This window comes from Entelurus aequoreus, linkage group LG01 (genome assembly GCF_033978785.1).
Source record: "Entelurus aequoreus isolate RoL-2023_Sb linkage group LG01, RoL_Eaeq_v1.1, whole genome shotgun sequence".
Lineage (NCBI taxonomy): Eukaryota > Metazoa > Chordata > Actinopteri > Syngnathiformes > Syngnathidae > Entelurus > Entelurus aequoreus.
The window spans coordinates 62,666,860-62,682,491 of record NC_084731.1 but is presented as its reverse complement, the minus strand read 5'-3'; the positions used below and the strand labels follow the sequence as shown (position 1 = coordinate 62,682,491).

Sequence of the window (15,632 nt, the reverse complement as noted above, 5' to 3'; positions counted from 1 at the left end):
GAAGGACTGACTGAATAAAAAAGATAATTAAGATAATTGTGTACTTTTCTCTTCTGATATTTTCTCTAAGGACCCCAAGCTATCTGCAAGCAGCAATAATGTCTGACAGACAGGAGAGCAGAGTGGTCAGTGATGAATGGCAAGGGAACAGGCTGATTTGTACTGAGGAGAAAGAGAGAGAGAGAGCCAATTACAGTGAAATATATTCCAAAAGAGCCAAGTGACTAGCTGAAGGCAGGGACAAATGCCTTGGAGTGACCAAGAAGAGTGCAAAGTACCAAATGGCAAAATGTGGGAAGACCAACAGGAAGATCTGCTTTTACCACTTATCTTCACAACCAAAAAGTCGCTAAATGATGTTTTTAGTCGCTAGCCAGGTATGGCCAAAAGACGCGAAATCTAGCGGCAAAGTCGGTCAATCACACAGTGAAACAAATAATTTTAAAAAGATAGTAATCGTACAATGTCTTGTACTTTTGTCTTCTTTCTTAATATTTCTCAAAGGACACCAAAATGTCGCTATCTGCAGGCAGCTTGCTAGCTATGATGGCAGCAACAATGTACCTTAGAGTGACTGACCAACAAGAGCTCAAAGTACCTAATGGCAAAATGTGGAGAGACAGACACAATAAATTGCATTAAGATGAAGAGAACTGTTGCTATTATTAATCTTAACATCAACCAGAAAGTCGCTAAATGTCACCAGCCAGGTATGGCCAAAAGTCGCTTAATTGGCCACACACAGTAACAGAGAAACTAACAAAAAAAAGATCATAAAGATAATAGTTGTACAACTGTGTGTACTTTTGTCTTCTTTCTAAATATTTTCCCAAAGGACACCAAAATGTTGCTATCTGCAGGCGGGAGCGTGCCTATGTTCCCCGGGTCCTATGTTCCCCGGGTCCTATGTTCCCCGGTTGTTCCTGGGTCTTTGTATGCGACCGGGGAACTTAGGACCCTTTTTCTAAAAAAGGGTCCTATGTTCCCTGCATTGTATCTGGCGAAATTGCGAAATTGTGCCCTGACCAAAACCATCCCTAAACCTAACCTGTCACAGGGCGTTGTGGAGCACTTTTTTTTGGCGAAATTGTGCCCTGACCAAAACTATCCCTAAACCTAACCTGTCACAGGGCGTTGTGGAGCACTTTTTTGGCGAAATTGTGCCCTGACCAAAACCATCCCTAAACCTAACCTGTCACAGGGCGTGCGGCAGCAGATAGAGCAACTCAAACGCGAACTTCCTTCCTTCGACAACTTAAACGCGTCTCTGTCATGCGTGTCTGCGTGCGTCTTACTTAGTCGCGCATTGGAAGCAGCGGGGAACATAGAACCCTTTTCTGGAAAAAGTGTTGTACGTTCCCCGCAGCGGGGAACATAGAACCCTTTTTTTTAAAAAGGGTCCTTAGTTCCCCGGTAGAGGGGAACATAGGACCCGGGTAACATAGGGACGGGGAACATAGGGATGACCCGCTGCAGGCAGCTTGCTAGCTATGATGGCAGCAACGATGTCTGCCAGACAGGAGAGAGTGGTCAGTGACGATCGAATCGAGAAAATGACAAAATGGGTCAAAGACCAAAAAGTTATTAACTGACAGCAGTGACAAATGTCAGACTGTAAACTTTCTCGAAAGAAAAGGACAAAATGGGAAGATGCTGATAATAACAGCAAAATGGAAAATATAAGAATTTCCAAGTAATGCTCAACTCAAGTGTGTGTGTGTGTGTGTGTGTGTGTGCGCGCGTTAAACTTCTTGTTGAATGATTTCAAATTATCTCTGAGTCTGAACTGAGGGAAAGGAAACCAAATTTTGAGCAGTCTCTCACGAGTTCAAAATACCAAATGAGGAGATTCTAAAAGAACAGACCGGTTTATGAAAGACTTGATGGGGGAGGGGCACAGCTAAGAATACTTGAGTGAGATTCTGTGATCCAAATTCGAGATAGAGCTTTTTGATAATGATAATTTGTCAGAGTAAGGTTGTGTAATCAAAATTTGAGAATGAGCTTTGTCAATCAATCAAGAATATTTGCATTAAGTTCTGTGATCAAAATTCAGAAACAACCTTTAATAATTGACTGACTACACTAGAGCAAGCCCGGTCACAGGCAACTACAATGTCTGTTAGTCCGGGTGAGGAGTCAGTTAAGCTAGAACTAGCCAGCGCCAGGCTGGATAATCCATGTACGCATAGCAATTCTCTTAGAATAATACACAATTCACATAATGTTTTTTCTGTTGTGTCTGTGTCAGGGGTGGACATGCATTCTACTGAGGTGGCAAATTATGATATGTCCAGTCTATTGCAGCACCAAACAAACAATCGGAAAATTCCCGTCATATCAATTCCTAGATATGGTCGAAACTATTTAAAGTGCACTACGCATAATAAACGCAACATTGTTAATATTGCCACTACGGATAATCTTAACAAAAACTCGTCAAAACAGCCCAATACCTATAATATGGGCTTTTTAAACATAAGATCATTGTCTCCCAAGGCGTTATTGGTTAATGAGGTCATTAGAGACAACAATCTTAACGTCATTGGTCTTAGCGAAACCTGGCTCAAACCGGACGAATTTTTTGCGCTCAATGAGGCATCTCCTCCTAACTATACGAATGCGCATGTTGCCCGCCCTCTTAAAAGGGGAGGGGGTGTCGCACTAATATACAATGAAAATTTCAACCTTACCCCTAACCTAAATAATAAATATAAATCGTTTGAGGTGCTTACTATGAGGTCTGTCACACCGCTACCTCTCGACCTGGCTGTTATCTACCGCCCCCCTGGGCCCTATTCGGACTTTATCAGTGAATTCTCAGAGTTCGTTGCTGATCTAGTGACGCACGCCGACAATATAATCATAATGGGGGACTTTAATATCCATATGAATACCCCATCGGACCCTCAGTGCGTGGCGCTCCAAACCATAATTGATAGCTGTGGTCTTACACAAATAATACATGAACCCACGCATCGCAACGGTAATACAATAGATCTAGTGCTTGTCAGGGGTGTCACCACCTCCAAAGTTATGATACTTCCATATACTAAAGTAATGTCCGATCATTACCTTATAAAATTTGAAGTTTTGACTCTTTGTCAACAAGCTAATAATAATAATAACTGCTATAGCGGCCGCAACATTAATGCTGCCACAACGATGACTCTTGCTGACCTACTGCCTTCGGTAATAGCACCATTCCCAAATTATGTCGGCTCTATTGATAAACTCACTAACAACTTTGACGATGCCTTGCGCGAAATTATTGATAGTATAGCACCGCTAAAGCAAAAAAGGGCCCCTAAAAGGCGCACCCCATGGTTTACAGAAGAAATTAGAGCTCAGAAATTATCATGTAGAAAACTGGAACGCAAATGGCGCGCGACTAAACTTGAGGTTTTCCATCAAGCATGGAGTGATAGTTTAATAACTTATAAACGCATGCTTACCTTAGCTAAAACTAAATACTACTCAAATCTCATCCGCCTCAACAAAAACGATCCTAAATTTCTGTTTAGTACAGTAGCATCGCTAACCCAACAAGGGACTCCTCCCAGTAGCTCCACCCACTCGGCAGATGATTTTATGAATTTCTTTAATAAGAAAATTGAACTCATTAGAAAGGAGATTAAAGACAACGCATCCCAGCTACAACTGGGCTCTATTAACACAAATACGACTGTATATACGACGGACACTGCCCTCCAAAATAGTCTCTCTATTTTTGATGAAACAACATTAGAGGAATTATTACAGCGTGTAAGTGGGATAAAACAAACAACATGTTTACTTGACCCACTTCCTGGGAAACTTATCAAGGAACTGTTTGTATTATTAGGTCCATCAGTGTTAAATATTATAAACTTATCACTTTCCTCCGGCACTGTTCCCCTAGCATTCAAAAAAGCGGTTATTCATCCTCTGCTCAAAAGACCTAACCTCGATCCTGACCTCATGGTAAACTACCGACCGGTCTCCCACCTTCCGTTTATTTCCAAAATTCTCGAAAAAACTGTTGCACAGCAGCTAAATGAACACTTAGTGACTAACAATCTCTGTGAACCTTTTCAATCCGGTTTCAGGGCAAATCACTCTACGGAGACAGCCCTCGCAAAAATGACTAATGATCTATTGCTAACGATGGATTCTGATGCGTCATCTATGTTGCTGCTTCTTGATCTTAGCGCCGCTTTCGATACCGTCGATCATAATATTTTATTAGAGCGTATCAAAACACGTATTGGTATGTCAGACTTAGCCTTGTCTTGGTTTAACTCTTATCTTACTGACAGGATGCAGTGCGTCTCCCATAACAATGTGACCTCGGACTATGTCAAGGTAACGTGCGGAGTTCCCCAGGGTTCGGTTCTTGGCCCTGCACTCTTTAGTATTTACATGCTGCCGCTGGGTGACATCATACGCAAGTACGGTGTTAGCTTTCACTGTTATGCTGATGACACTCAACTCTACATGCCCCTAAAGCTGACCAACACGCCGGACTGTAGTCAGCTGGAGGCGTGTCTTAATGAAATTAAACAATGGATGTCCGCTAACTTTTTGCAACTCAACGCTAAGAAAACGGAAATGCTGATTATCGGTCCTGCTAGACACCAACATCTATTTAATAATACCACCTTAACATTTGACAACCAAACAATTAAACAAGGAGACTCGGTAAAGAATCTGGGTATTCTCTTCGACCCAACTCTCTCGTTTGAGTCACACATTAAAAGTGTTACTAAAACGGCCTTCTTTCATCTCCGTAATATCGCTAAAATTCGTTCCATCTTGTCCACTAGCGACGCTGAGATCATTATTCATGCGTTCGTTACGTCTCGTCTCGATTACTGTAACGTATTATTTTCGGGCCTCCCTATGTCTAGCATTAAAAGATTACAGTTGGTACAAAATGCGGCTGCAAGGCTTTTGACAAAAACAAGAAAGTTTGATCATATTACGCCTATACTGGCTCACTTGCACTGGCTTCCTGTGCACTTAAGATGCGACTTTAAGGTTTTACTACTTACGTATAAAGTATTACACGGTTTAGCTCCAGCCTATCTCGCCGATTGTATTGTACCATATGTCCCGACAAGAAATCTGCGTTCAAAGAACTCCGGCTTATTAGTGATTCCCAGAGCCAAAAAAAAGTCTGCTGGCTATAGAGCGTTTTCTATTCGGGCTCCAGTACTCTGGAATGCCCTCCCGGTAACAGTTAGAGATGCTACCTCAGTAGAAGCATTTAAGTCCCATCTTAAAACTCATTTGTATAATCTAGCCTTTAAATAGACCCCCCCTTTTTTAGACCAGTTGATCTGCCGTTTCTTTTCTTCTCTCCTCTTCTCCCCTGTCCCTTGCGAGGGGGAGTTGCATAGGTCCGGTGGCCATGGATGAAGTGCTGGCTGTCCAGAGCCGGGACCCCGGGTGGACCACTAGCCTGTGCATCGGTTGGGGACATCTCTGCGCTGCTGACCCGTCTCCGCTCGGGATGGTTTCCTGTTGGCCCCGCTGTGGACTGGACTCCCGCTGATGTGTTGGATCCACTGTGGACTGGACTTTCACAATGTTATGTCAGACCCACTCGACATCCGTTGCTTTCGGTCTCCCCTAGAGGGGGGGGGTTACCCACATATGCGGTCCTCTCCAAGGTTTCTCATAGTCATTCACCGACGTCCCACTGGGGTGAGTTTTTCCTTGCCCGTATGTGGGCTCTGTACCGAGGATGTCGTTGTGGCTTGTACAGCCCTTTGAGACACTTGTGATTTAGGGCTATATAAATAAACATTGATTGATAAAGAATATGTGAGTGAGGTTGTGTGATCCATCCAATTTGAGAATTAGCTTTGATAATAATGATTGAGAGCCTCTGGCCCTCTGTGGATCATGGCCGCGGGGCCAATTTTGCCTGGCCCCTTGGGGCCTCTGTGGGTCGTGGCCGCGGGGCCAAGTTGGCCTGGCCCCTTGGGGCCTCTGACCCTCTATGGATCGGGGCCAAGTTGGCCTGACCCCTCGGGGCCTCTGGCCCTCTATGGATCATGGCCGCGGGGCCAAGTTGGCCTGACCCCTTAGGACCTCAGGCCCTCTGAGGGTCGCGGCCGCGGGGCCAAGTTGACCTGGCCCCTTGGGGCCTCTTACCCTCTATGGATCGTGGCCGCGGGGCCAAGTTGACCTGGCCCCTTGGGGCCTCTGGCCTTCTGTGGCTCGCGGCCGCGGGGCCAAGTTGGCCTGGCCCTTTGGGGCCTCTGGCCTTCTGTGGGTCGTGGCCGCGGGGCCAAGTTGGCCTGGCCCCTTGGGGCCTCTGACCGTCTATGGATCGTGGCCGCGGGGCCAAGTTGACCTGGCCCCCTGGGGCCTCTGACCCTCTATGGATCGTGGCCGCGGGGCCAAGTTGGCCTGGCCCCTTGGGGCCTCTGACCGTCTATGGATCATGGCCGCGGGGCCATGTTGGCCTGGCCCCTTGGGGCCTCTGGCCCTCTGTGGTTCGCGGCCGCGGGGCCAAGTTGACCTGGCCCCTTGGGGCCTCTTACCCTCTATGGATCATGGCCGCGGGGCCAAGTTGGCCTGGCCCCTTGGGGCTTAAGATTATTATTTTTGCAAAAGTAGTTTTGCTTGGGTCGCGGCCGCGGGGCCAAGTTGGCCTGGCCCCTTGGGGCCTCTGGCCCCCTGGGCCTGGGCCCGGTAGGCCCGGTCATTAATCCACCTATGCACCTCACGATTGGGTTCGATTCCCTTTCATGAGGTGACAATTGGATTCAGAATCAGGTTTTGATTCAATACATTTCTTGTAATACACAAAACCAAGCAGTGAAGTTGTCACGTTGTGTAAATGGTAAATAAAAACAGAATACAATGATTTGCAAATCATTTTCAATTTATATTCAATTGAATAGACTGCAAAGACAAGATATTTAATGTTCACACTGAGAAAGTTTTTTTTATTTTTTTTTTCTGAAATAATCATGAACTTAGAATTTAATGGCAGCAACACATTGCAAAAAAACAACTTTAAAAACAAAACACACAAAACTTTATTTTTTGCAAATATTAGCTAATTTGGAATTTGATGCCTGCAACAAAAAAGCTGGCACAAGTGGCAAAAAAGACAGAGAAAGTTGAGGAATGCTCATCAAATACTTATTTGGAACATCCCACAGGTGAACAGGTGCGTGTCATGATTGGGTATAAAAGCAGCTTCCATGAAATGCTCGGTCATTCACAAACAAGGATGGGGTGAGGGTCACCACTTTGTCAACAAATGTGTGAGCAAATTGTCCAACAGTTTAAGCACATTTCACAACCAGCTATTGCAAGGAATTTAGGGATTTCACCATCTACGGTCCGCAATATCATCAAAAGGTTCAGAGAATCTGGAGAAATCACTGCACGTAAGCAGCAAGGCAACATTGAATGCCCGTGACCTTCGATCCCTCAGGCGGTACTGCATCAAATGAATTAGCACCGCGATACTATACTAGTACCGTTTTTTATTTATTAGTACCGCGATACTAGTACCGTTTTTGATTCATTAGTACCGCAATACTATACTAGTACCGTTTTTGATTCATTAGTACCCGCGATACTATACTAGTACTGTTTTTGATTCATTAGTACCGCGATACTATACTAGTACCGTTTTTGATTCATTAGTACCACGATAATATACTAGTACCGTTTTTGATTCATTAGTACCACGATACTATACTAGTACCGTTTTTGATTCATTAGTACCACGATACTATACTAGTACCGTTTTTGATTCATTACTACATGGAAACTATGCTAGCACCGTTTTGATTCATTAGTACCGCTATACTATACTAGTACCGTTTTTGACCGCAATACTATACCAGTACCGTTTTTGATTCATTAGCACCATGATATTATACCAGTACCGTTTTTGATTCATTAGTACCACGATACAATACTAATACCGTTTTTGATTCATTAGTACTCCGATACTATACTAGTACCGTTTTTGATTCATTAGTACCGCTATACTACGCTAGCACAGTTTTTGATTAATTAGTACCGCGATACTATACTAGTATCGTTTTTGACCACAATACTATACTAGTACCGTTTTTGATTCATTTGTACCACGATAAATTTTCCTGAGGGAACTCTCCTGAAGGAATCAATAAAGTACTATCTATTCTATCTATCTATTATACCAGTACCGTTTTGATTCATTAGTACCACGATACTATACTAATACCGTTTTTGATTCATTAGTACCGCAATACTATACTAGTACCGTTTTTGATTCATTAGTACCGCGATACTATATAGTACCGTTTTTAATCCAACTCTTTTTATTGGCATTTTCAAATAGACAGACAAAAGTGCAAGTCGAAACAGTACAATTTTAAAGTCAGTAAATTATTCACACCCTTTTCCTTAAAACCCAAACCACCCACCCTCCCACCCCACTCAGGTCACACCAACAAGGGACATATGGCACAAACATATAACAAGACGACAAGGACAGACACATTCATACACACACACACACATACGAGGCCAGAGACAGACAGACAGGCTGAAAGGAGAGAGAAAAGAAAAAGAAAAAGAAAAGAATAATAATAAATAAAAGGGAGATTATTCCTCATCTGCGTCTGGGCATAAGTCAAGAGAGTTGACATACAGCAAGAAAGGACTCCATGAGCATTCAAACGCTTGAGCAGAGCCTTTTAGTGAAAACCCAAGTTTTTCCAGTTTTAGATTGTAGAGAACCTCTCTAATCCAACGGCCGTGTGATGGGGGCGAGCCAGCTTCCGATTAAACAAGATCAATCGCCTGGCCAGCAAGGTCGTAAAAGCAACAGCGCGTTTTAGTGGTACCGGGCACATGTTATCAGGGCATGCGCCAAAAATGACCGATAATGGGTTGGGGGAAAAGTTTTGACCGTATGCCTTTCCGATTGTGTCAAAAATGTCCTCCCAAAAAGAACATAGTTTAGAGCAGGACCAGAACATATGGACATGATCAGCCGGAGATTGTTTGCATCTATTGCAGGTATTGCTAACAGTGGGGTAGATTTTGGATAGTTTTGAATTAGTGTAGTGAATTTTATGGATTACTTTGCATTGGATGAGACTATGACGGGCACATATTAAGGAGGAGTGGACCAGTTTCAGGGCAGAGTTCCAGTGTTGATCGGATATGTTGGTATTAAGATCGCTCTCCCACGAGGCTCTTATCACTGATAGAGAGTTTGGAGCACCTGAACTTAAGGAGGTATATAGCACAGAGGTAAAATTTTTATGATTAAGGCTCAAAGATAACACTGTATCTATAAGAGTTTCCGGAGGACGATTTGGAAAGTGTGGGAACTGCTTCTTTACGAAGTCCATCGCCTGAAAAAAACTAAAAAGGTGGGAGTTCGGCAAATCATATTTGGAAGAGAGTTCAGCGAAGGATGAGAACACTCCGTCTGCATAGAGGTCTTTCACAGTGGTGATACCATGATCGTGCCAAGTCATGAATGCGGGGTCAGTACGGGAAGGTTTAAATAATTGTTTTTTAGCGGGGTCAATATAGATGGGCCCTGGAAACTAATACCGTTTTTGATTCATTAGTACCCCGATACTATACTAGTACCGTTTTGATTCATTAGTACCGTTATACTATGCTAGCACAGTTTTTGAATCATTAGTACCGCTATACTATGCTAGCACAGTTTTTGATTAATTAGTACAGCGATACTATACTAGTACCGTTTTTGACCGCAATACTATACCAGTACCGTTTTTGATTCACTAGTACCGCGATACTATACTAATACCGTTTTTGATTCATTAGTACCGCGATACTATACTAGTACCGTTTTTTTTTCATTAGTACAGCGATACTATACTAGTACCGTTTTTGATTCATTAGTACCGCGATACTATACTAGTACTGTTTTTTATTCAATAGTACCGCGGTACTATACTAGTACCGTTTTTTATTTATTAGTACCGCGATACTATACAAGTACTGTTTTTGATTAATTAACACCGCAATACTACACTAGTACTGTTTTTTATTTATTAGTACCGCGATACTATAATAGTACGGTTTTTGATTCATTAGTACCTTGATATTATACTAGTACAATTTTTGATTCATTAGTACCGCGATACTATACTAGTACTGTTTTTGATTCATTATTACCGTGATACTATACCGGTACCGTTTTTATTCATTAGTACCGCGATACTATATTAGTACCGATTTTGATTAATTAGTTCTGCGATAATATACTAGTACCGATTTTGATTCATTAGTACCACGATACTATACTAGTACCGTTTTCTTTTCATTAGTACAGCAATACTATACTAGTACCGTTTTTGACTCATTAGTACCGCGGGGACGGCGTGGCGAAGTTGGTAGAGTGGCCGTGCCAGCAATCGAAGGGTTGCTGGTTACTGGGGTTCAATCCCCACCTTCTACCATCCTAGTCACGTCCGTTGTGTCCTTGGGCAAGACACTTCACCCTTGCTCCTGATGGCTGCTGGTTAGCGCCTTGCATGGCAGCTCCCGCCATCAGTGTGTGAATGTGTGTGTGAATGGGTGAATGTGGAAATACTGTCAAAGCGCTTTAAGTACCTTGAAGGTAGAAAAGCGCTATACAAGTATAACCCATTTATTTATCATTTAATATACTAGAATCGTTTTTGATTCATTAGTACCGCGATACTATACTAGTACCGTTTTCTTTTCATTAGTACAGCAATACTATACTAGTACCGTTTTTGACTCATTAGTACCGCGATACTATACTAGTATCGTTTTTTATTCATTAGTACCGCAATACTATACTAGTACCGTTTTTGATTCAATAGTACCGCGATACTATACTAGTACCGTTTTTGATTCATTAGTACCGCAATACTATACTAACACCGTTTTTGATTCAATAGTACCGCGATACTATATTAGTACCGTTTTTTTCCCATTAGTACAGCAATACTATACTAGTACCGTTTTTGACTCATTAGTACAGCAATATTATACTAGTACCGTTTTTGACTCATTAGTACCGCGATACTATACTAGTATCGTTTTTGATTAATTAGTACCGCAATACTATACTAGTATCGTTTTTTATTCATTAGTACCGAGATACTATACGAATACCAATTTTGATTCATTAGTACCACGATACTATACTAGTACCATTTTTGATTCATTAGTACCGCTATACTATACTAGTACCGTTTTTGACTCATTAGTACCGCGATACTATACTAGTATCGTTTTTTATTCGATAGTACTGTGATACTATACTAGTACCGTTTTTGATTCATTAGTACTGCGATACTATATTAGTACCGTTTTTGATTCATTAGTACCGCGATACTATACTAATACCGTTTTTGATTCATTAGTACCGCGATAATATACTAGAATCGTTTTTGATTCATTAGTACCGCAATACTATACTAGTACCGTTTTTTTTCATTAGTACAGCAATACTATACTAGTACCGTTTTTTTTCATTAGTACAGCAATACTATACTAGTACCGTTTTTTTTCATTAGTACAGCAATACTATACTAGTACCGTTTTTTTTCATTAGTACAGCAATACTATACTAGTACCGTTTTTGATTCATTAGTACCGCGATACTATACTACTACCGTTTTTGATTCATTAGTACCGCGATACTATACTAATACCGTTTTTGATTCAATAGTACCGCGATACTATACTAGTACTGTTTTTTTTTCATGAGTACAGCAATACTATACTAGTACCGTTTTTGACTCATTAGTACCGCAATACTATACTAGTATCGTTTTTGATTCATTAGTACCGCAATACTATACTAGTATCGTTTTTGATTCATTAGTACCGCGATACTATACTAGTACCGATTTTGATTCATTAGTACCACGATACTATACTAGTACCGTTTTTGATTCATTAGTACCGCTATACTATACTAGTACCGTTTTTGACTCATTAGTACCGCGATACTATACTAGTATCATTTTTGATTCATTAGTACCGCGATACTATACTAGTACCGTTTTTGATTCATTAGTACCGCAATACTATACTAATACCGTTTTTGATTCATTAGTACCGCGATCATATACTAGAATCGTTTTTGATTCATTAGTACTGCGATTCTATACTAGTACCGTTTTCTTTTCATTAGTACAGCAATACTATACTAGTACCGTTTTTGACTCATTAGTACCGCGATATTATACTGGTATCGTTTTTGATTCATTAGTACCGCAATACTATACTAGTACCGTTTTTGATTCATTAGTACCGCGATACTATACTAATACCATTTTTGATTCAATAGTACCGCGATACTATACTAGTACCGTTTTTTTTTCATTAGCACAGCAATACTATACTAGTACCGTTTTTGCCTCATTAGTACCGCGATACTTTACTAGTACCGTTTTTGATTCATTATTACTGCGATACTATACTGGTACCGTTTTTGATTCATTAGTACCGCGATACTATATTAGTACCGATTTTGATTCAGTAGTACCACTATACTATACTAGTACCGTTTTTGATTAATTAGTACCACGATAATATACTAGAATTGTTTTTGATTCATTAGTACTGCAATACTATACTAATACCGTTTTTGATTCATTAGTACCGCAATACTATACTAGTACCGTTTTTGATTCATTAGTACCGCGGAACTACACTAGTACCGGTATACCGTACAACCCTAGTGTGTACACAATCTCTAGTCTTCATTCAGTTTCCAAGCTCAGACCTTCTTGCTGTGAGCCGATAGAGTTCCCCACTAGAACGCAGGCTTTGTTGATCAGAAGTGATTTAGGAGTCCTCTTGGATTCCCGGCAGAGCCTGTTAGGAGCCAGGCTAATGGCGGACGCCATAAGAGCTGATCGTTGAACACGAAGACCTGACCTGATTATAGATTAAAGACGGAGACAATCCTGAATGTTTGGACGGGACATCAGAGTTGGTCCATTAGTAGATGAGAAGCAGGCAGACGCTGACGTCATTCTGCTGGTTCATGCTGTCACCGCTGGCCTGCATTCAGCACTGACCTAACTCACTTCTCTCCTCAGAGCCTCCAGCGCTCCGGTAACGACCAAAGTCTACAGGAAGTGATGTCACAGATGTTCAAGGTCATTTCCTCGCCCGCCGGGGACTTCACGCTGGGGCCGTCGCGTTGTCTCTCCTGTGCGGTGGTGGGAAACTCCGGCAACTTGCAACAGTCGGGACACGGCAAACTCATAGACTCCCACGGCACCGTGATCCGGTACGCTCATGCACCCCCCCACACACACACACACACGCACACACACACACACACACGCACACACACACACACACACATGCACACAAATTCTTGTATTTGTTACCTTCTTGAGACCTCTGAAAAATGCCTACCTCTTTAGGACCACCTTTTCAAGATATATAAAGATTTGTATTTACTACATGAATAATATGTACATAATACGCAAATATAAAAAAGCTTGTTGTGAAAAATGAGTTGGAATTTCACAAGAAAAAGGTCACAATTTCACAAGAAAAACCTTGAATTTTGGCAGAATTATGATAAAAGTCGTAATTGCACTCAAAGCAAGTGAAAATATTATGATAAATGTTGGACTTTTACTCTAACAGTCGCAATTTTACAAGAAAAGCTGAAAATGCTGGCAATTTTATGAAAAGAGTCGTACTTTACTCGACAAAAGTCACAATTTTATAAAAAAAACTTTAACGTTTTGGCAATATTATAATAATAATCGGAATTTCACTAGGCAAAATTATGATAAAAGTCATAATTTTACTCAAAACATTTCACCAATTTACAACAACAAAAAAATGTATAGGACAAATGTCACCATTTTGCATGAAAAAGTAATAGTTTTACATGAAAAAGTAATAGTTTTACATGAAAAAGTAATCATTTTACATGAAAAATTAATAATGTAGTGAGAAAATATTGCAATATTACAGAAGCAGAAAGAATATGAGAAATGGTTCCCAATTTTATAAGACAAAAGTCGACACATTGTGAGAAAAAGACTGCTTTCAGTTCATTCTTTTTTTCTTTTCTTTTTTTTGTGTGTAATTGGTTTTTCCATCCATCCATCCATCTTCTTCCGCTTATCCGAGGTCAGGTCGTGGGGGCAGCAGCCTAAGCAGGGAAGCCCAGACTTCCCTCTCCCCAGCCACTTCGTCCAGCTCCTCCCGGGGGATCCCGAGGCGTTCCCAGGATAGCCGGGAGACATAGTCTTCCCAACGTGTCCTGGGTCTTCCCCGTGGCCTCCTACCAGTCGGACGTGCCCTAAACACCTCCCTAGGGAGGCGTTCGGGTGGCATCCTGACCAGATGCCCGAACCACCTCATCTGGCTCCTCTCGATGTAGAGCAGCAGCGGCTTTTCTTTGAGCTCCCCCCGGATGGCAGAGCTTCTCCCTCTATCTCTAAGGGAGAGCCCCGCCACCCGGCGGAGGAAACTCATTTCGGCCGCTTGTACCCGTGATCTTGTCCTTTCGGTCATAACCCAAAGCTCATGACCATAGGTGAGGATGGGAACGTAGATCGACCGGTAAATTGAGAGCTTTGCCTTCCGGCTCAGCTCCTTCTTCACCACAACGGATCGATACAGCGTCCGCATTACTGAAGACGCCGCACCGATCCGCCTGTTGATCTCACGATCCACTCTTCCCTCACTCGTGAACAAGACTCCGAGGTACTTGAACTCCTCCACTTGGGGCAGGGTCTCCTCCGCAACCCGGAGATGGCACTCCACCCTTTTCCGGGCGAGAACCATGGACTCGGAATTGGAGGTGCTGATTCTCATCCCAGTCGCTTCACACTCAGCTGTGAACCGATCCAGTGAGAGCTGAAGATCCTGGCCAGATGAAGCCATCAGGACTACATCATCTGCAAAAAGCAGAGACCCAATCCTGCAGCCACCAAACCGGATCCCCTCAACGCCTTGACTGCGCCTAGAAATTCTGTCCATAAAAGTTATGAACAGAATCGGTGACAAAGGGCAGCCTTGGCGGAGTCCAACCCTCACTGGAAATGTGTCCGACTTACTGCCGGCAATGCGGACCAAGCTCTGGCACTGATCATACAGGGAGCGGACCGCCACAATCAGACAGTCCGATACCCCATACTCTCTGAGCACTCCCCACAGGACTTCCCGAAGGACACGGTCGAATGCCTTCTCCAAGTCCACAAAACACATGTAGACTGGTTGGGCAAACTCCCATGCACCCTCAAGGACCCTGGGACTATCCAGCGTAGCCTCCTCTCCAGTACACCCGAATAGACCTTACCGGGAAGGCTGAAGAGTGTGATCCCACGATAGTTAGAACACACCCTCCGGTTCCCCTTCTTAAAGAGAGGAACCACCACCCCGGTCTGCCAATCCAGAGGTACCGTCCCCGATGTCCACGCGATGCTGCAGAGTCTTGTCAACCAACACAGACCCACAGCATCCAGAGCCTTAAGGAACTCCGGGCGGATCTCATCCACCCCCGGGGCCTTGCCACCGAGGAGCTTTTTAACTACCTCAGCAACCTCAGCCCCAGAAATAGGAGAGCCCACCACAGATTCCCCAGGCACTGCTTCCTAATAGGAAGACGTGTTGGTAGGATTGAGAAGGTC

The 15,632-nt window shown here is 42.8% G+C and overlaps 1 protein-coding gene across 1 annotated transcript in view; it reads left to right on the top strand.

Moving 5' to 3' along the window:
- Window positions 1-15,632, top strand: part of st3gal8 (ST3 beta-galactoside alpha-2,3-sialyltransferase 8) — a 71,967-nt gene that overhangs the window by 37,047 nt on the left and 19,288 nt on the right. Inside the window, exon 5 of the mRNA XM_062055865.1 lies at window positions 13,071-13,264. Coding sequence (XP_061911849.1) covers window positions 13,071-13,264 — 194 coding nt within the window. The remainder of the gene's footprint in view (window positions 1-13,070; window positions 13,265-15,632) is intronic.